The following is a 22,308-nucleotide window of genomic DNA, read 5'->3' as shown; positions in this document are numbered from 1 at the left end:
AGGTTGATTAAAGGGAACTTTTTCATTTACAAGTTGGGTAAGTCTCTGTCCTGATTGTGAAGGGAAACTTTAAAAATGTAGATTCTGTGAGTTTATTGAATACCTTAAGAAATCTGGAAAATCTCATTATTTTCCTTATAAGTGGTTAACTTAGGCATGAGATAATTTCTTACGATTTTGACACTTTATTCCCTCCAGAAAGGCCAAAGCCCAAGACAGGTAACCAGTTAGCCCAGTTTTCCAAAGAAAGCGCCAAGTTTTATGATGTTTGGGAGACGCTACGGACATGGGTGTGTGCAGCTCCATGACTGCACACGGGGAGTCATGTACCGGGGAGACATTTCTAAGCCATGGTTCTGCCCCGTCGCTTCTCCGCACTGCGCGCAGTCCTCCCTCCCTCAGCAGCTCCCCACACGCGCGGCGGGACGGGCGGGACGGGCGCTCTCCGGTCCCGGACTGGAAGAACGGGAGAGACGGGCGCTCTCCGCCCCTCTGGGCAGTGGGACGGGCGGGACGGGCGCGCTCCGGCCCTCGGACTGGAGGAACGGGAGGGATGGGCGCTCTCCGCCCCTCTGGGCGGCGGGACGGACGGCCCCAGCCCCGCCCCATCGGAAGCGATCGCGGCGGGCGGCGGAGGCGGTGTCGGGGTGGTGAGTGTGGCGAGTGTGGCGGTGCCGCTGCCCTCGGGGCCTCTCTGAGCCGAGCGCCTGCGGGGGAGGCGGCTCCAGCCCGAGCTCGGGGTGACCGCGCTTGTTTCCCGCAGAGCGGCCGGGCCGGGCCCGGGGAACCCCGGCTCTGACCGAGGGCCTGCGAGTGAGGGCGGGCGGCGGCGGTGCCGGCAGGCTCCGGCCTCCCCAGCCCCGTGCTGCCGGCTGCGAACACGTGAGTGGGAGCGTAAGCGCAGCGTGGAGTGGCTGCATGGTAGAGCTGCTCTACGAGCGGGAAAAGAAAAGAAAAGAAAAGAAAAGAAAAAACCCCACAATCTCATCCCGCTGCTTAATCCATATTGTAAAATTTGTTTCCCCGCGCACAATTTGCTCAATTCCTTGTAGATTATGGAAGAAGAAATGACAAAATTTGACTGCTATGATAAATCTTTCTCCTAGAGAAGGTTTTAAGTTTAGTGTCTTTGCCCAACTTCCCTGACTACAGTGATTTGGCAACAGTTCCTTTGGCTCAATAAGCCATCTATTGCATACAGGTGGTAGGAAAAAAAGTCCTGGAGAGCCCTCCACTGGTAAAATGGCACCTTTTCTTTCTCCGAGGCTTTCATCCTCTAGACAATAAGAAGAAACAGTCTTGCAAAGTCTTGACAGCATTTAGCTGAGGTATAACATTTTCCAGATTTGTGTATCCAAAAAATATTAAGCCCAGGACAAATATAACAGGGATTATATTTACATTACGACATTTCTGTGGTGGCAGACAGGCTTTCAGTGTTTATAGTAATGTTTGTCACTGAGGCTCCACAGTAAAATGAAACTATTTGTTACCTGAAAAAATGCAGCAGCTTAAGGGGTCTGACCAAGTGTCGTTCAAGCTCTGTGACATGGATTTTTTTAGAGATGGAATAACTGAAGCTCAAAAATGAAGGAACACCAGCATTTGGCCTTTTGTTTCAAAGGAGAAAAATGAATCAATTACAAAATTGTAACTTTTTAAAAATGCCCCAGAGGTTCAGCATCCCAGTGTCAGGGTGCTGTATGACCAGGAGGCTGGGCAGCTGTGAAGGGAGCAGAAGAGCTTACCACTCAGAAATTGTATCTATGCTGGAACAGTTACAAAGCACAGCATGAACTAAATGATTGTTAGTACACAGATGTATTCATCTATTTCCCATGACCAAGTCCAATTATATCTTCCAGTCTAGTTTAAGTACCAAACCTGAGTTTCAACCCAATTAGCAACCAGAATGTTGCTACCAGTCCCACTAAAAAACATTTATGGCACTGACCTTTCTGGTAGCTTTGCTTGCTTCTCACTCCCCTAAAAATATAGAAAGCTGTAGGAGTAGTAATTTGTTATCCCTTTTCCTCTAACATGTTAATTTTCCTGTTTTCTCTATGGATATGCAAGCCTGAATTCCAGGAGGACTGACTACATGAATGCTTCGGAGCACTGAAAATTAAAATTGGATTAAAAGAATTCCTAATTTAATTTCTGGGTTTAGCAGACATGACTCTTGGCCAAAATGCTGATGTCTGACTCCCAGACTGGAAAAAGAAACATTAATAAGACTAAGAAAGAAATTAATACTGCCTCTTAATTCCCCCACAAAGATCAGTGCATTTTCTGTGTTTGAAGAATCTTACAACTTTTGAAGAGGGTTGAAATGGGGTTTGCAGTACTTCTCTAGCTGCCTGGAGTGTAACTTCCCTCCTCTGGAAGAAACTTTGTATCCCAATGATAAAAACTCAGCTTAGGACAATAAAAACCATCTCATTGATGTGCCTTACACATACTTACATATATGGGGTAATAATTGAGAGTGCATTCATCGTAAAAGTAACAGGAAATTATTCTCTTGAGCCTATGGTATGTCTTAACATGTCATATAAAATTATACTGGGGGGAATGTGTGTGTTTGGAAAAAAAGAGTAGGAGTAGGCCCTGCTTTTTTTTTTTTTTTTTTTTTTTTTTTTTTTCAGATCATTGTGTGGGAGAGTATCTGGTTATATTAAGGAGGCCTTTCCCTTTAAATCCTTGAAGTCTAAGTGGAGGTACTCAGAAATAAAAGAAGTCATAAAAGTACTTTATAGGAGGCATTTTCATTTAATGCCCAGTAATCTTGTCTCTTGAGTCTGAACAAATGCTGTTCAGTTTTCAGTGTTAAAGTGTCACAAAGATAGAAACAGTGGGAGAAGTGTTACATGCCAGTGCCTGTTCTTACTGAGGCTGTTCAGCCAAGTCCTTTCCATTATGTTCCTCATAAAGTTTTCACAGTTTGTACATTTCTGTGGTATTAAAGGTGGATATAATTTTTTCTTCAGGTATTTTAGGCACTTGCAGAGATTGACCACACCACAGTTACACAGGTCTGCTGCTGCTCATGCAGTGTGGTGGGTTTGTGTGATTGCCTTGTGTCAAATACTGGCTCTGGTTTTTGGTGCACCATGGCACTAATGCTGGAAATATTTACAGCTGTCAGTAATTTTTCTTATTTGCAAGTTAGTTCTGCATGTAAGGCTTGCATGTTTTTTGTTTAATTTTTCTATTTCTCAATACAAAATGAATCAGGCAAAGGCATGCACGTTTGTCTTTCTGCATTAACTACTGCAAGTGTTCACAGTGGGCTGCAAGAGTTGTCTGTCTTTGGTCTGACCCTGGGGAATAGCACCAATGTCATGGTTATGTTTTAAGATAGCATCAGTAGGTTACACAAGTAGTTTTTGTAACCTTAGACAAGGAGAGCAATAAAGACCTGAATAATATTTTTTATTTTGCATAGTTATTCTCAAAGATAACCCTGAATATGCTAAGTGGTATTATTAGAAATCACTTAAAATGGATTTTCTGGTCTTTTTAAAGCACATGTATTTCTTCTATGTCTTTAAGAGTATCTGCTGACTAATGTCAACAATTTTCTTGCTATTTACTTTTGTTAGTTCTCAGACTAGTGGAGTTTCTTCTTGTAAATGAACATAAATTGTTTACTTGCAGATTGCTACATGCAATGGGATTATGGGGCTATTTTGAAGGTGTAATTTAGTTAGCCACAACTCAGTAGTGTGTGAGAAAGAGCTTAATTTCAGAAGTGAGACTGAGCTTGTAGCACAGGAGTAAGAGAAAGGCAAAATCAGCATACTTTTAAAACTTACGCATTGAGTCATCTTTGGCCTTTTCTATTAGTTAATAAGTGTAAAGGACACTTTCTTGTTGGACTAAAAGCATTCTTCTTAATGAAAACATCATCTTTTACTGTGTTTTTGATTTACCATTTCCTTTCTGTTCATGAGGCTCACATGATATTGTTTCAAGAGGCAATGGCATTCCTCTTGATACAAATGGCATCGTTTTTTTCTTTTTTTGTTCTCTTCCCCTTCTCAGGTAGCAAAGTCAGGGGAGGAACAGAAGTTCCATACCCTTTAATGCATAAATGATGGAAAGCAAAGTTAATAATTATACTGCTGTGGCTACTGTGTTTCTGACATTAGATTTGTGGGTTTCATGTGTCTAACACATTTCAGTCATTGTGGCAATGCAATCTAACATACATGTTTTAAAGTATCTTCTGCAAATAGTTGCATGAAGTACCAGTTCTTACTTCTTTTTTGATAGTTATTAATTAACAGGTCACTTTTTCTCCACTCTGTGAATGATTTTACTCTACACAAAGTGTCTTTTCTAGTTGTTTTCAGCTCTGGGAGATATTTAATGTTTGCCAAGTCACTGTGACAAAACTTATTGTAGTTACATAAAGTTCCTAGGCCTCCCTCTCCAGTGTGACTGGTCATCTTAATTATCCTGATTTCAGCATACCTGATTTGAAACACTTGGAAATGGAGACAAGTTTTAAAGATGTGTAACTTTTAAAAAATTGGGCTCTTTTTCTATTGTATATTAGCAATCTTAATACAATTTTTATTACACAAACACATTTTCACACGAATTCTAACAGAGACTTTGAAGCTTGAATTGCATTTAGTCTTACCTATTATTCAAAAAGAAGATCAAGGTTGTCAAATAAAGGAAACCTTCCTTTGAGATGACATTCAGAAACATTTTTCAGCCCTGTCAATTACAGAGTTTCATCCTCTATGCTTGCAGCTGTGACAAGGTAATCATTTAGTAGCACTTAATTGAAACAAAATCATTGGAGGGAAGAGGAGAGGATCTTATCTTAAAATTCTCTAGTGTTGTGTAGGAACTCTTTCCTAGAATCTGTAAGGTTTTTCAGGTCACTTATTTATTATGCAGGCATGTTTCTTGCTTCACGAAACTTCTGTTGCCGTGGCATTAAGCTAAGAGCAGATTTGCTTTCCAGATCCATCAAGCATTCCACCTCTGCAGTAAGTACTCCTTCAGCTGCATAGAGAAAATGAGTTCATATTTCATGCAGTGTTTTAGAGATGCATTAATTTTGCAATGTTGCAAATATATATGCTTTAGCTATGGTTTATTTCTTGTTATAGATAAAAAACATTTACTACCAAGAACAAAATAAGGTATTTGAATCAGTCAAATATTAACAGACTAGCGTAACAGAATTTGGTGATTATTGCTTTGTGTACTTTAAAGTCACATCTAGCACATATCACACCAGAAAGATTCCTTAGCTTTTAGAGAGAAGCCTGAGATACAAGAGACAGGTTCAATCTCAGCTTTATCACAGGCTTTTTGTAGGTCAATTTATTTATTTTTATCTCACTTTTCCTTTAATGATATGACAATAATGTTGCTTCTTGATGCTGCAACAACTAGGGGTCTATAAGTACCTTAAACTTAATTTTATATAGAACCTTTTCAGTTTCTCAGCTTAACTGCTTATGAGATTGTGTAACTTCATTTTAAGTCTTCCAGTTATGTTCAGAGCAAACAGCTTTGCAACATGGCAGGCAGCTGGAGGTGACACTCTGCATTCCATAGAGAACACTGGAATGTAAATGGTGTTCCCAGTTCATCTAGTCGACACATTGGGTCAACTAAGGCACATGACAGATCCTTCAAAACAGATGCTTAAGTCATTATACTGAGAAGTTGCAATATATTTTGCCCATATGAGAAGTGCAAGCCACTTTGTAGGTCAACTTTTGCCTGAGTCAGTTTTTCATATGCTATATGTATTTATATTCTGTTTAATTGAGCTGGATATTCATTAAATGTCCTCAAATTTAATACTGGTTGGGTTTTTTTTTAATTTTTAATTTTCTTAAGATGTTGGCTTAAGTTGTAGCTCTTTAGAGCATATTCTACAATTATTTATGTACCATGTCAGAGTGTCTGTTTCCAACATCATTAAACTTACTGACGTTCAATTTCATGACAAGTTTCTCTGAATTAAGATAAATACAAGCAGCACCTGGCTTTCTATCAGGTGCTTCCCTTGTTAGAGGGTGTTAGAGAAAATAGGAGGTCAGTTAGAGCTTGATGAAGACATGGGTCTCCTGCTTAACACCCATTTTTGACTCCTGGAAACCCTAGCCCTGCACCTAGAAGTGGATTGGAGATTATCAGGTGATGGCTGAAAAAAAAGATTCTTAAGATTTGTCATGGCCTTCTGGAAAAAGAATGCCAATGAAGGTTTCCTCTTAAAATCTCACTTTATTAGCTGGCTTGCCCAAACTAGTGAGGTTGACCTGAACACCACTGTAATCTGAATCTGCGAAAACCTGAAAACTAATGCAAGTCCTGCTATTCTCTTTTAAAACTAGTTCCAGGATATAAGAAAGAAAGAAATAGAAAGACTTGAATTGTTAAATATATTTTAACTTGTATAGTAGGGAACAGTAAGGTGAAGGCTTATTTTATGGTCAATACATTTTTAGCTAGGGAAGGTTACTCAATGCAGTTAAGATTTACATTATAGTCAATTATAAAAGTCCTGCAGTTGATAAGCCTTTAAGCAAATTGAAATTTAAAGAGAGGCAGGGCATGGAAAAAATTTACTTATGCAGCATACAGAATTGTCATTGTTAATTAGCAAGATTTGAGGTGAGTCTTATTCCCTCCTCTACAAGAAGGAGCCTACCATGTAAAAAAGATGTGTATGTGTCTTAGTGTAAGTATAACCTGTCTTGTTTGTATTTTTAAAGTACAGCCAAACATTGATCATATTTACCAAAACATACACTGTCAAATCAGATAATTCTTCAAAACTATATGTGTGTTTTTAAATAAATCCAATACAAATGACATAGTCAGGACTCTCCCTTAACTCCCTCTTGTTCTGTGTTAAGAAATCTGACTTGACTTGTCTACTGATCTTAGAGGTTTTTTTCCTGAGGACAACTAAAAGGTGTTCTGTGTTTGATTCCTCTTGAGTTTGTGTCACACAATGAGGTCAGAATCAGATCTGTTGAGAAGACAAAGGAGCACAGAAGATTCTGTTTAATTTTATAGCTTCCCATTCTTCATATCAGAACACAGGAGATGGCACCATTACTGTAAGCAGGATGAGTGCCAGCATTGCCCTGCTGCATCCTGTGTCAACTAGCAGTCATTGAAACTTGAGTCTAATGGTAATGCAGATATTTTCATCTCAGAGTATGCTGGCTAGAATATGGTTTTTGAATCTTTCTGGTAATAACAATAGCTGGCAGTGATAAAAGTAGCTAAAAATCTGTAGCTTGACTCAAAGAAACAGGAGTGTCTGGAGTATTGAGGAACTAGGTAATTTTTTCTCTGGTATCAAGCTAGTTTGCAAAGGTAGATATGAACTTGCATCTTATAGAAATAAATTTGGGTTTATTTTTCCTAATTTTCTTTCCAGTTTTAGCTTAAAAATACTACAACTATCAGTAGGTTTTTCTCTGCCTCCATATAGAGTAGTTATTACAAACCTATTCTATGGAAGTTTTCCAATACCTTAATTTAAGGTCTGAAGACATAAAAAAAAAATATTCTGATGGGGTTTTGCTGTGCTCTAAGGTAAGTACTTTAAAGCTTTAAAAATCTGAACAAAAATGGAAATGTCTTTGCTATTTTTTTTCTTACCCATCAATTTTACAAATAAAATTACATTGCAAATGCATACTTTCCAAACTGGATTGAGCAGGAATTGGACTAGAAATAGCATAATCTTTAAGCTGTTACCATATCATAGAAACGAAAAAGAAAGTATATACACTAATTATTTCCTTTTAAGATCACCTTTTAAAGCTATGGACCTAAATTTTGCCCCTCCTCCATCCTTGCTGATGAAAGTTTACTGGATTTAAATAAAGATGAATGAGAATTTAGGAGATTTTTTGTTAGTCTGAATTCAAGCTATTATGCAAGCTTTAATGAAAGAACATGTCTGTAATTCTGTGTAGCCACCGAATTCAGCTGGCAATGGTGTATTTGAGAAAGCATGAGGGAGGGTTTTCATGCTGAATCCAACAATATCATACTTTGTCTTCCTTAACAAAACCCTTCTGTCTGTATGTTTTGATCTTGCAGACAATGCCCTTCAGACACAAAAATACAAGACGGATTGAAGGCCTTGATAGCAATGTGTGGTAAGTAAGAGGAAAATATCTGCAAGTGTCAGAAAATGTCCTTGGCTGATGTATTTTCTTTCCAGAAGGAGAATTATTGCTAATAATAAGATATATGGCAGTTGCTATCCCTGCTGGAATGTATTTGGCACCTGTTTAGAAGCAGTGAATTAAATTCAATTAAAGGTGTGATTAATTTTTATTTTTGAGCTTTAAATATTAGGCTTGGGCTTCTCTTCATCTATAAAACCATGTAAGACAAATAACTCATGGGCATGGTAGTATAGCTGATTTTCAAATTTAAATGTTGATTCTGTTGAATAATGTGTTTCAATTACACCTGATTTGTGTTTACCAAACAAGTCAGATTTTTATTAAAGCCATTATACTTTTTTTATAATAAGCCATTATACTTGTTTTATAAATTGGCTCATTATTTTTAATACATCTTTTTCTAGGTATTAAATTGGTCTTAAAGCAATATTGCCCTCACTGATAAATATGGAATTTTCTTAGTTGGTGAAAAGACTATTTTGGGCTTACCTTAGTTGTATGTATGTGTTGCATTACTTGTGTGTACATATACACAAGGTGTTTTGATTATTCAGCCTCAAGCTAATTTTTAGCAATTTGTATTCATTTTTCACAGGACTGTGATGCTATGTGGGAGGGTAATGATGGGGAGAGGGTTGTTTTGTTTTGTTTTTTTTTAATTTTTTTAAAATTTCAGTAGGGAGGAAAGAGTAAAATGTGAAGCTGATCTGTGAAGGGAGGAAGGAAAAATTGTTCAAGGATCCTCAGGTTATTAGAAATAGTTGATAGGCAACCTGAAACAGTCTGTTGCCTAAAATTACTTTAAAAATTACAGCACTCTGAGGTGACTGGGTAGTTTAAATGACACCTTCAATTGATTGATTTTAATCTTTAGGACAATTTCTGCATATATCCAAAGTAACTGTGCATTTGTGTATCTGCACATCTGAGCACACTTCTACCAGAAATGTTATGCTATAGATGCAGAACATCAATCTTTCCTTGAGTGCCCTCTGACTCTTTGATCACATTGTTTCAGCCCTCAGCTCTCCATTCTACTTAAACCTGTTCCCATTGCTGAGAATTTGGCAAACTGAAATATTTTTGTTTTGCCTTCTAGTGCTAATGAATAAAAAGATAATTTTATCTGGTATGTTAACTTTAAGATGTTTTTCCCTCCAGGGTTGAATTTACAAAAGTGGCAGCAGATCCCTCAATTGTTAATCTCGGCCAAGGCCTTCCTGATATATCCCCTCCCAGCTATGTTAAAGAGGAGCTGGCAAAGGCAGCAGCAGTTGACAGACTGAACCAGTACACCCGAGGCTTTGTAAGTATTGTGGAACTCCAGGACCCGAGTTCAGTGGAAAATGTGCCACAGGGAAAAAAGTTGACTTTAAATTAGTTTTATCTACAGATCATAGTCTTATGTCCCAAATTAAGTTCATCTAGTAGCTTTGTCTGTTACTAATGAACTTTCTCTGTGTAGGCTTCTTCAAGACAGAACCCTTCAGCAAGAGCAGAATGGTAGAGCAGGTCTGGGAGGTCTCTGAGGAGCTGATTCACTTTAAAGAGTGTAGGTTATTTACCTCTGTGCAATGGGAGTACAATGGGAGAATGAGAAAGAAATACTTGTATTGCTGCCATGTCCCTGGAGGGGACACAAATGGTGAATGGTACTCTGAGATTTGGGATGTCTCTCTATGAATCAATATTTTGATCACAAGTGCTATTTATCAGCAATATATAAATACAATAAAAAGATTTGCACCAAATACTTTTAGTTGAAAGATAAGAGAGGAAACAGGAGATGAAAGAGACTCGAAAGGAGGTGAGGATGAATTGGTGTCAGAGTATTCCCTTCTCTCCTTCTGTCTCTTGTCCTAGCTGGGCTGTAGGCTATCTGGACCTACTCTGAGATGTGATAATATCAAAGAAATTAAAAAGCACCAGATAGAAAAAAAAAAATCCCAAGTAGATACAAATAAATTGAAAACAAGCTTTTCTTTCCTAGTGTGCAAAAACTTTAAACCCTGTTACCTCATAGCAGCCATTAACACTGAGGGCTAATGTTGTATTTTTCTATTTCAAAATGTAATAGTTTGATACACATAGAAAAGAGCCCAAACTCAGGCTTTATACATTGTCAGGCACGCTCGAATCAGCGTACTTTCTTTTTGTTTTGAACAGGGACATCCATCACTGGTGAAAGCTTTGTCTCAAGTCTATGAGAAAGTTTGTGGAAGAAAGATTGATCCTCTCACAGATATCCTGGTGACTGTGGGAGCTTATGGATCTCTCTTTAGTACAATACAGGCACTAATTGAAGAGGGAGATGAAGTAAGTTTTTACTGGAAATATTCACATATACTCACAGACCTGAGAATCTTTCTCTTTTTCTTATTTGTCTGCTTCTAAATATAAGTTAATGTTGGGGCTTCTTTCTGTCCCTATTGGTTTGATTTTTTACAGTTGTACATCTGACTTATGGTTTCAGAAGCTGTGATTAGGAGACCATCCTTTGGATGTCTTCCTATCACTCATCACTTTACAAACACCTTTTTTCACACTTAGGGTATCTGTGGCAGTTTATCATTGTTACTGTGACACAATACAGACTGATTTCTTATTTGAGAAAACATGTGGGATGTTGTCTGCAATAGAGGGCACAAAGAATTGTTGGTGTTTGGGTAACCATTATGTGTCAGGTTCTGTTTTGGGCCACTGCATGGTGGGAGCGTAGGGCACAGAAAAGCTTAGTTAGTTACCGTACTAGCTGTGATGGCTCAGCTCTTCACTATTACTGATATCTGCCTTTTGGACAATGAAATAAAAAGTCATTTTTCAGGAATATTTGTATCCATAGTAGATAAAACCTTTTTGTGTTGTTGTATATTTTGCTTTCAGTGTTTCATTCATTTCATTTGTATATTGTATTCTCATCTTGCTTTTCTGTTGCTCTGATAGTCACTTCTCTTTTGTTTGGAATAGTTCTATAAGCCTTTGCTTTTGGTGTTTTTTTTTGATTGTTTTGTTTTCCTATTGTCTAGCCTCCATGCAGTTTTTCTTGAGTTTTCCCTCTTTCTTTACCTGAGAATTATTGATAAAATTTGAAGACTTAATTGTACTTTTGAGATTTCTATATACTTGGAAATCCTGGAATTTCATGGGCATAATTAAAGCAGCTCTTCTGTGGTTCAGTAATTTACCATTGCTATTTCCCATCTTTGCTTTGTACCTTCAAATCTGTGTGTAGATCTCAAACACTCATTAGAGCTCAATAGCTGTAATGTGTAACTAGAGAAACAGCCTCTGTGTGTTGTCAAAAATGAGTGGTGCATATCATACTTAGTCTGAGGGGATTGTTGTATTGTTCTCTAAAAGGAGGAATATTCTGCAGTGTTATAACATTAAACCTGGAGTGCCAGAAACATTATCAACCTTATGGCACCAAGGTAAATGTAGAAATAGGATGTATCATGCACAGTAAACTCTTTGTTTCTGATACTGATCATTGTAATTTCAGGTAATAATTATAGAGCCATTTTATGACTGTTATGAACCAATGGTAAAGATGGCGGGTGCAAAGCCTGTTTTTATCCCACTAAGATGTGTGAGTAACTTTTTAAAAATTACTAATTATATAAAGTTTCTCATCCATGTTCCATGCAGTTTGCTGAACACCTGTATGATGCTTTTCTGTATAGTTTTTCATAATGTCAAATTACATAAAAATGAGATAGATTGCTAGAGTGTAAGTCTGAGACAATGATAATCCAAAAGAGAATATTTTATTAGTGTTGGAGAAGGTGTGACAATGTTTCTTATTTGCTTTAATTTGTGCATTCTGAAAGCTGATTAAAACTGCTTTCTTCAGTTTTCAGTGCAAATTATGGAAGGGGGATCCACGTATCAGTGCAATTTCTCTGTCAGTTGGTTTTCAAATGTTTGGTTCCTGATCCCTACGGCAATTCCTACAATGACAGAATACAGTTTATTTTCCAAAGTATGCTTGCTAAATAAGGACTGATCGTGTAGTAGATGTATTTGATATACATACAGAATTACTGTTTCCTTTATTGTTAAATAGGCTATAGGTTAATTGTCAAATTGGTACTGCTGGCATTATGCCCACAGCTTGCAAGGATTGTTCTGTATGCCAGCTGTGCCTTGTGCAACTGGCAGCCTTGCTGAGGGGTTCTTTGGGCAGCACTGTTGCAGGAACACCATGAAATCAGAACAACACAGAATGACAAAACCTCCAGGACTGCAGTGGGAGTAGGTGGAAGTCCATCTTCTAGGGATGTTTTGAATGACAGGGCACCTCCAAGCATTTTCTGTTTCACACTCTTGTTTTCGGTCTGGCCCTCTCCCAGTCATTGCAGGTGTCACAAGGGTGGTGTGGCCATGCTCTGCTGTTCTCTGTACCTACTGGCCCAAACTCCTTAACCATTTGTAATACCTCAGGGGTACTTGTATTGTGTACTATATAAACTCCAGAGACTCAGTACTGCAGATTTTTAGCTCTTTGGCCATTTTCATTAGTTTAAGGAGAAGGAAAAGACCTTGAATCCCCAGTGGTGATCAGTCTTTCCAGTCAAGCAAGCACACACTTGCTCTACTGTGTGGCAAGTCTGTAAACTCTCCTGTCATGTGACTGCATTACACACTATAATAATCAGCATGTGTGCAACAAGATCCTGGAAACCAATTCCTGCAGGGGCTTTAGGACAGACAGTGGCCAGAGGAGGACAGCCATTGTCACTATAGTTTACCTGTTCCTAGAACAACCTCTCTTAGGTGAGCAAGACAGATTGGATAGGTTGTCACATATGGTTATGAAAGTATTTGAGCATGAAAAGTTGAGCAACTTTAGGCTGCAACATGTATTAAAGTCACATATAAATTTATTGTGGGTTGTTTTTTTTTTAGAAAAAGGATGGAAACACTGCATCTAGTGCTGATTGGGTCTTAGATCCTGCTGAACTTGCCAATAAATTTAATTCCAAAACAAAAGCAATTATTCTAAATACTCCACACAACCCGATAGGCAAGGTAAGAGTCCTGCTTTAACACCACTTTAATTTCAAAGAATGCCTTAAATACTGTGATTAATGTATTTTCCTTTACTTTTCCTGTATCCCAGGTTTTTACCCTGGAAGAGCTCCAAGTAATAGCTGATCTCTGTATTAAACATGACACCCTGTGCATCAGTGATGAGGTGTATGAATGGCTGGTGTATAAAGGGAATAAACACATTAAAATAGGTACTGATTTTTTGTGGCATCTTAGAAGTAGTAATGGAATGATGGTGTGAACTTGTCTCCCAAGGATAATGCTTGCTGGAAGAAGCTCATATTTCAAGCTTTGAAATTTTTCAGTGTTTAGGGTCTTAGGAGGGAATCCTCTCTCTTTTCTAAAAATTATGTTAAAGAATAATTTCTAAATAGAATTTCCAAGGCTCTTAAGTGACTTTGGAGCAGATATCCATAGAAACCAGTGGGACTGATGCTTGCTGATCATATGAATTTACCATCCTTATTCAGTTACTCTGTTGGCCATGACTAGTATAGTTGCTGTTATTCTATGTATATTAGACAGTGCTTTGCTGAAGTAGATATAGAAGGAACAGGAATTAGAACTTTCTTCTCAAAGCTTTGTAGAGATAATAATGAGGGAAATGGACAATGAGGAACGCAATTATTTTTGCTCCACTAATTATAAAAAACCAGAAAACAGTATAACAGTCATTGTGGAGATAGTGCATGAGCACTGTCCCTCCCAAGGATGGAGACAGGATTAAATATTAGACATTGAATTCATTGAAGTAAGTCCTGCAAGTGCAGTATGACAGCCTGTTAAATCTGCAGGTAGTGTTACAGGGGTAAAGCAACATTGCAAGAACAAACCAGAAAAACAAATAGTGATGCCAGGTTCTTGATCCTCTTGTTTTACTTGATCCAAGTTTCACTGAAGTTAGTAGAATCATTCCCATTGCCTTAGAACAATTTAACCTAAGGTTACTGAACTCCTTTTCCAGTTCTATAATGCTACAGCTATGTATTTCTGTGAAAATTTCTAATCTGGTGGCCTTGGGTTGGCTCTGCTGATGTATTTGAAAAGTCCAAAACTTCCTTCTCATATGTACAGATACTTTGTTTCTGATGGTAGCATCTTGCATGAGCCACCTGTTCTGATGTACTTATTGCATGGAAGGCACATTTCAGTCATGTGCAATAGAGGCATACAGTTAGATTAAACAATGAAATCAAGACACTTAAGTATAAATTAGACCTGAAAAGACTTACCTTTTTCCCTAGCTCTGCCACTGGTTGAATGCTGAATAACTTTGCTTCTAGGCTTCAACTCCATATTTGTAGAGTGACAACAAAATCCATTGGTGGGGGCTACATCATTGTGAAAATTGAATCTTATGAGTAATAGAAAGAAAATGATATCTAAATGACCTTGCAGTACTTGTTAGCTGAGCTGCACAGTTGCTGATCATCCAGCTGCAGTACATTGATTATATTGGCCATGCATAGGCTGTGAGTCTGTTTTGAGGGTGACCTAATTCCTGGCTGTAGTGGTTACCTTGATAGTGATAGTCTCAAAGACAAGGAAGAAGGAGAACACTTTGGGTACATTAATGTGATAGTAATCTGAATCACTGCACCTTAACAGGTTACCTAACAGTAACTGATCATGTGTCCCAGCTGCAAAGTGAAGTCAGTTAGATTAAAGATTTCTGTGTGGGCTTAGCAGGTGTTTCATGGCCTTAGCATTTCATGCAAGGCTGTCTTCAGAATCAAAATCTCTGTGTGGTGTAAGGTAATCCCTTTTCCTTTTCAACAACAGCAGGTCCAATCACATTGTCAGCTACACTTCATCTTATGGACAGGTGGTGAATTCTTAAGATGAAATATCTCCATTGTCATCAGCACCTTAATGCTTCAAACCAAAACATTGCAACAAACCACAGACATTCTGTAATTTAGCATAAAATGTAAAAGTACTGTATAAAGAAAATGCAAATTAAAGCCCAGAAAGATAGTCAGCTAGGTTTAGGTATGGATTCTCTAACACATCCCATGAGATCATTAACTTTAGTGTTAAAAGTACTCTAGAACTTTCAGGGTAACACTGTAAACAATAACATTATTTCAGTAAAAGAAACAGACTCTGCTCTTTTTTTACTTAAGTTTCTCCTATTCCTTATTAATTTTAAGTCTACAAAAACAATACAATAAAAATGAGTGTGTTATTTCTCTATTTATAAACTCTTGTGCTTCCATAATAACTTCTATATATTCTATCCGATGCAGTGACACTTTTTTTTTGTGGGAGATACAAAATGGATATTGCATCAATTTACAGGATCTGATAGTTGTTCCTTCATACAATTTAGCAGGAGTTGCTAGCCACAGCTCATAAAATTAGTACAGTCTTTGTACTGTCACTGAAGCAGTTTTCTGTAGCCTACAACACTTCATCATGTTTCCCATCATCTGACTTCTGTGAAAACGTGGACTTCCTCTGCATAATGATTAGGGTTGCACTGACAGATTTAGAGATCACACCTCATAGCTGAGGATTCTGAGCAAGCCACTCAACAAGCTGAGTACTATCCCAGGTAACAGGCTTATTATATGTTAGTTGCACTTCATTAGTTTTTAAATTGTAGTCAGACTTGGTTATGGTGTCATGTGATGTCATATATGGTTGCCACGGGGAAATTTCCCTCTCTATTAAAAACTTGTTTGGGAAAGCAATGGAGCTGCTTCTTTCTCTGTGCCCTTGTACTGCTGCTATTGTTTGAAAAGCTGTCACATTCTATCTCCAAGGCTGAATTCCTGTGACTATGTGGCAAAACAGGCTTGCTAGAGGCCATTAGCTTTGAAAGGCAATTCTTGATGCAGTCTGTTTGGGTGTCTCTAGGAAATGATCTCTACTGTTGGCCTAGCTTGGTAGAAGATACATCTGTTCAAACTTTTTCTTTTCAAGGTCACAGAGTAGTTGAGTATGGCTAGGCTAATAGAAAAATCAGTTTCTTTCATGCTGTTTGGTTTCTCTTCTTGGTAAGTTTGCTCCAAAAATTGCAATACATGTTTTCAAATAGCTGAAAGACTTATGCCATGTCTAATGCTGGTAACTGCCACAAAACCTTCCTCGTGAAATTCAGGAGTTTAATTTGGAAAGTCTTTGTTCATTGGTCTTGCTAGAGAGGGGATTTAACAACTGACAGATTCACTGGTAGGGCTTCTAGTATGCAAATGAGGTGAAGTCAGATGTTGGTGACTACTGTAATTGCAGCCTTGACTGGCTTTGTGTCTCAGACTTAGGTGTGTCTGGATTTGTCTGTTTGTCTTGAAATTAATTAAGTTAGAGTCCAAGCAGAGCTTTGCAGAAGCTGTATAGAGAAAAAAAATTGCAAACTACAGGAAGAGACCTTTGCTCTCTTATCTCCTTGGAAAGGGAACAAAGGATTTTGGTCTCCTATCAGATACAACTGCAAAGACAGAGACAGGCCTCTGTGAGTCTCTTAATCCTTCCAGACATTTTAGCTAACTGCTATCGTCAGTCAGTCTCAGGCCTGTTCAAATTGTACAATACAGCATAATTTATTTACTCACTCTGCTAGTTTTCTGGTGTTCTGTTGTTAGGTTCTGGGTTAGAAGTCTTAGTAATTAGTTTCTTTTTCTGATGTCTGAGACAGCCAGTGACACTGAACTGGACAATTCTAGTAAAGAGGGTTGCAGTGCCTGAGTTGTGTATAGTACTATTACCAGGCATCAGAAATAACCTGTCCTGGGGTGAATGGATGGCCTTAGATAATAATTTTCTTACGGATAATTGTGCATTTTTGCTGAGGATAATTAACATGTAGTTTTCAAACTGTACCTCTAATTTTCTGTCTCTTCTTTCTCTTTTCATTAATCCTTACCTTCTTTTCATGCTAAAAAGCACTGGCCCATATATCCTTTTTTATTTGTTACAATTCCTATAATTTCAGAATATTCTTGTTGTTTGCTTAAGATGCTGCAATGAACATACAGCTCTTAGCTAGGGGCACTGCAGTTCTCAAATTACATGGAATATGTGAGTGCACCTGTACCAAATTAATTTTATTTTATGTACAGCTACATTGCCAGGTATGTGGGAAAGAACAGTAACTATAGGAAGTGCTGGAAAAACATACAGTGTAACTGGCTGGAAGGTAAGAAGAATCAATATGAATTAGTTAAATTACATAGAATGCATTTATTACTCTAAAAACACCTCTGTTTTTATGACCTGTGTTCTGAAAATTTCTGGCAAATCTTCATGTCTCCAAATGTGACAATAGCATTCAGTTGGAGCAATTACCTATTTTTAACACCCATGTCTTAATTATCTTCTTGTCTCTTAACTGATAAGCTCTTGTGAGCATAAATTACTAAAAAACACCACAGTATGTTTTGTTCAAAATCAGTAAAGATTCTTGGAGAAAACATGGATATTGTAATATTTTAACTTCCCAGTTTTCCCTTACTTTAAATATGTATCAGAAAGTGAAAAAAATATTTTTAGCAACTAAATTTTTCATCACCATGTGTTCATCAGCATGTGTTCAAAGTGAACCACAGCATATATGATGCAGTAGTTTTTGATTTATATTCAAACTGGCTTTGACATAGGAGCTTAAGAGATGGATAGGCTCTAAACCAATTAGAAATAACAATTCTAATAAATGTTCAGTTGGATTTCTAACTCTTGTTTTATGAAGAGTTAAAAGTTTACTCAGTATTCTATGAGAGATAGGGATAAGGGAAAATAGAATTGTTGTCTCAAATCTACCATTTTTTAAAGGCGTCATACACCAAGCTTTGTGTAAACCAGCTTTTTCTTAATAATTAATCAAAACAAATGCTTAAAATAGAAAAAACTCAAGACATTGGCTAATTTTTAGTATTTGTTATCTCTTAGTAACACCACTGCCTGTAAGTGTAATATATGCACCCTTTCCTCCCTTAGCTTGGTTGGTCCATTGGTCCTGAGCACCTGATTAAGCATTTGCAAGTTGTTCACCAAAATACACTCTACACTTGCCCAACTCCATTGCAGGTAGGTACAGATGGGCAAAGGAGATTGTTTTCTGGTGTAAGAAAGCTGTTGGCCTCATGTAATAAAACAGTAATCACAACAATGAACTTTTAGTTGTCAAGATACATATTCTAGGGGGTAAGAGGAGGAAACAAATTTGATCAGCTCACCAGACATTTAAAAAAAAATCTTGTGGATTCTGTCATCTTGTACCTACAAACTACGTGTTGCATAAAACATGAAATCTTAATGGTTTCCTAGCAAATGTAAATGAAAGTTCTGTCTAATAGTGTCCAGTATTCTATGGTCCATTATTATGAAACAATTAAATTTAGCTTCAATTCAGATTGTAAACTTTTGTGTCAGGACTCTGACTTCAGTGTATGATTAGTGCCTAGCAAAAGATTGGGTGTTTTGAGCAATGCCACCGCACAAAGTAATTAACAGATTACAGATGTATCTTGTGTAATTTGTGTGGTGATTTGCTTAATATGGGCCAGGATTGAACAAAATTCCACGATTTCAGCAGGAAGTGGGAGTGTCTGTGAGGGTACTGAGTGTTAATGAGTGCTCTTGCCCTGTGTTTCCAGGAGGCTTTGGCACAGGCATTTTGGACGGACTATAAGCGCATGGATCACCCTGACTGCTATTTTTACTCCCTGTCTCGAGAGCTGGAGAGCAAACGTGATCGGATGGCTCAGCTACTGAAAGGGGCTGGACTGAAGCCTATCGTTCCAGATGGAGGATACTTCATGATCGTTGATGTTTCCATGTTAAGTCAGTATAAAGTTTATTAAAGAGTGTGTGGAAAGTATTCAGCTTTCATTTTAAACTATATTCTCATCTCATATGCACCCATATGTGTGCATAACATTGTCAGGAGTACTAACTGGGATTGAAATTTTCAGTTTCACCTTAGCTGGTAAGGTAGATTTTATGAGCTTCAGCAAAGCATTTGTGATCCTAACTTGTCCATGCTTTGCAAAGGCATGACATGATTTTAGAGGGGATAAAGGAGGTAGATAAACTTTCCTATTTTCAAAACATCTGTGATTATGAGAATGAGAGCCAAGCACCTGGATAATATACTGAGTTCATACCATTTGCATTTTCTTTTTTCTGTTTTTTTTTTTTGTTTGTTTGTTTGTTTGGTTTTTTGTTTTGTTTTGTTTTGTTTCTTTTTCTCCTAATCTGAAGTCACGCCCTAAAGGCTGTTTGAAGCATTCTGATCTCTAAACACTGAATGCTACCAAAATTTACAAACCTTTTTAAAATTCAGGCTATGGTAGCTTCAGAGAAAGAATTCACACAGGGGAAGGTCTTTTTAGTTCCACATTTTTTCACTAACTAGTCTAAATGGCATTTGTCATTTAGACAGAAATGTTTAAACACAGAAAGATATCACAGTTTAATCCTGTGTCAGGAAGTTTTAGGTAGCTCACTTTCACAGATGAGAAAACTGCGTTTTCAGGGATTATTGCTGTCCATGCAATAAATGCACTCTTCAGTATCCTCCATAGCCCTGATCCCCAATAGTCCAGACTTTAGGACTTTTGGAGTATTACATGGCTTTCCTCCAAGCTACATGTCTGAATTTGCTTTGGATGGAAAACAAGTGCTCAGATCAGAAGGAAAAGGTTCAATCTGTTGGCCTATTTTACTCCTTAGAGTATAATTTAAAAATTATAAATTAAAAAACACATATAATTTCATTCTCAAGTATTAACTGTAATAAAATGCTGTTAATGAATGCCTTCCAATTGGAGTCTAGGAAATCTTACAACATATTTGTTTTACACTTAGATGTGGATCTCTCTGATGTAGATGAGAAACAACCTTATGATTATAAATTTGTCAAATGGATGATAGCATCTAAGGTAAGATGTCTTAGTCATACTCTAGTTTTACGAATGCTTTTCTATTGAAAGCAAGAGCAGTGCAACTGTAGTTATTAAATAATGTAGTAGAGATGTTCCATTCAAAATATTATTTGGTGTTATTGATAATGGTGTGACTAAAATATTGTAAGTATGTTGAAAATGTACACTGTAGGTTTTTGCTACATCCCAGCACTTTTCTTTCAGGAAGCCCAAGTGTTAGTTGTACAAAAGTACCTGTGAAATATTTTGCCTAAAAAAAGTAATGTGAATTTAGTACAAGCCTAGCTAGTGCATACAAAACTGAACCTTGTCTTTCCCTCATGTGTTGGGAGGGAGAGTTCTAGAAACAGAATAGTAAAATCATCATGCTTAAACCAGATTTCTTATACACATTTAAATAAGCAAATGCTATTTCTGTTTTGTGTTTCAGAAGCTGTCAGCAATTCCTCTTTCAGCATTCTGTGCTCTTGAGACAAAGAAACAGTTTGAAAAATACATACGGTTTTGCTTCATTAAGGTAAGCTTGTGTCCTGAAATCAATGCAGTACAGGAATCTGCAAGAGACTGACCTACATTTTTCCCAGGATCTCTTGTATTGAAAGTTTTTAGGAACATAAAGTTAATTTGATGTACAATTCAGCACAAAGTATCTTCAATTGTCTTTTTGCTGAAGGACTTTACACCATCAGTGTAGGTGGCATGGCCAGGAAGGGCAACTGGCAGAAAATAACTGGATGGGTAGCCCTTTTAAGCTTATTGTATTGATTTCAAAAAACATTCTTGACCAGTGGTGACAGTGAAAATTATTGAGACAGGTAAGCTATCAATTAATGTGATACCCATAATCCAGAGCAGAGAATAACTGTATAGCAGAGTGTGTGCCCCATGTCCATTCAGTGTCCAATACAAAAAACAGTGAAGAGGACACCTTCAAATTTAGCTCACTTGCCTGAAAATACACAGACTTCATGTGAGCTCCAAATTACAGAAGCAAACATGGTTTTTTTTGTGAATTGGCGGGTTTTTGCCATTTTGTGAGCACCTTCTTTGCAAATATTCTTCCCCTGTTAAGTTTGTTCTTGAAAGGCTGGAAGGTTTGGGAACAGGTATGTAAACTTCAATAAGGCCAAAGCCCTGAGATGTTTCCCAATTGTTGTGTAACAGAGTCAGCATAATGGAGCATGTGCAAATCCTGAGCTGTTCTGTGTAAAGATCAGAGCCTTAGCCTGAAACAGTAATGAAGGGGAGTTTCTCCTTGTGTTACTTCTTCTGATGAGGTGTAAAGTCTATGGCATAAACTGAGCCAGAAACAAGCAAGATGAAGTTACTGGTTGTACCTGTGGCTGACAAACAGCACTAATGGTTTCAAGCTAGACTGCCTGTATGACTCACCAGGCTGGAGCCAAGCTACACAGTTTGGAGGGATTATGTTTAAGTAGTTCACAGCATAACCGGGCTGCAGGGAGTTTGAAAAATCCCAACTGTACTCACAGGGATTAGGAAAGTGTGCTAGCTTGTCTCCAAACCAGAGCTGCTAAGTTACATCACTGCATTAATGCCATGAATTTATGTAAGTTTTGCTTTCATTAAATGAATGCTGAGATGGTATCTTTTAAATATATCTAATAAATGTTTTCAAAGAATCAGCACTGAATTCTTTGTATTGTCCAGATTTCTACCTAACAACTGTCAATGAAAAACTGGCTGAAAAGAAATTTACAGGATGCAGCTGTAACAACCAACTACTGATTTGAGATGATATAATCATGATTGGCTCTTTTCAGGAACTCTACTTGCAGTAATAGTGTTGTTTCTTGTTTTGCAGAAAGACAGCACACTAGATGCAGCTGAAGTGATCCTGAAGAACTGGAACAAATAGACTGATTTATCTTATTAACTCTTCCATATAGTGTAACTATCTAATAGTAGGGTTTTTTTAAATTGGAAATGTAAGAAAAAAAATTACTTAATACAGTACAGAATTGACATGACATTGTAAATAACTTTTTTCCTGATACCTGCTGAGGAGTTAAAGATTTACTGAAATGTGTGTAATGCAACTCAGAGGTTATTTTCAGTCTTTTAAAAATAAAAATTAAAATTTTCAGTCTTTCTCTTAAAGAAACCCCAATGTACTTTGCGCAAACTTGCGGCAGTTTTGCTCACGCTTGTCTGCT

The 22,308-nt window shown here is 37.5% G+C and overlaps 1 protein-coding gene across 10 annotated transcripts; it reads left to right on the top strand.

Annotated features, from left to right (window-relative positions):
* The first annotated feature begins 338 nt into the window (after positions 1–338).
* KYAT3 (kynurenine aminotransferase 3) lies at positions 339–22,256 on the top strand. Of its 10 annotated transcripts, none has more exons than XM_074546075.1 (15): positions 586–650; positions 2,991–3,035; positions 4,918–5,009; positions 8,101–8,159; positions 9,354–9,498; positions 10,359–10,508; positions 11,695–11,781; positions 13,101–13,223; positions 13,315–13,435; positions 17,309–17,385; positions 18,183–18,272; positions 18,842–19,028; positions 20,055–20,128; positions 20,562–20,648; positions 21,957–22,256. In XM_074546075.1, the coding sequence occupies exons 3-15, from the start codon at positions 4,920–4,922 to the stop codon at positions 22,008–22,010; spliced, it is 1,344 nt and encodes a 447-aa protein (XP_074402176.1). In that variant the 5' UTR covers positions 586–650; positions 2,991–3,035; positions 4,918–4,919; the 3' UTR covers positions 22,011–22,256. The 10 variants fall into 10 exon arrangements, with proteins under 10 accessions (XP_074402174.1, XP_005482163.4, XP_074402176.1 ...); XM_026790521.2 differs by lacking the exon at positions 2,991–3,035 and adding an exon at positions 1,266–1,328 and having other exon boundaries at positions 598–650; XM_074546077.1 differs by lacking the exon at positions 2,991–3,035 and adding an exon at positions 764–882 and having other exon boundaries at positions 627–650.
* The last annotated feature ends 52 nt before the right edge of the window (positions 22,257–22,308 follow it).

Source organism: Zonotrichia albicollis, chromosome 8 (genome assembly GCF_047830755.1).
Source record: "Zonotrichia albicollis isolate bZonAlb1 chromosome 8, bZonAlb1.hap1, whole genome shotgun sequence".
Classification (NCBI taxonomy): domain Eukaryota; kingdom Metazoa; phylum Chordata; class Aves; order Passeriformes; family Passerellidae; genus Zonotrichia; species Zonotrichia albicollis.
The sequence above is the reverse complement of the archived record's forward strand: the minus strand, read 5'-3'. Positions and strand labels throughout refer to the sequence as shown.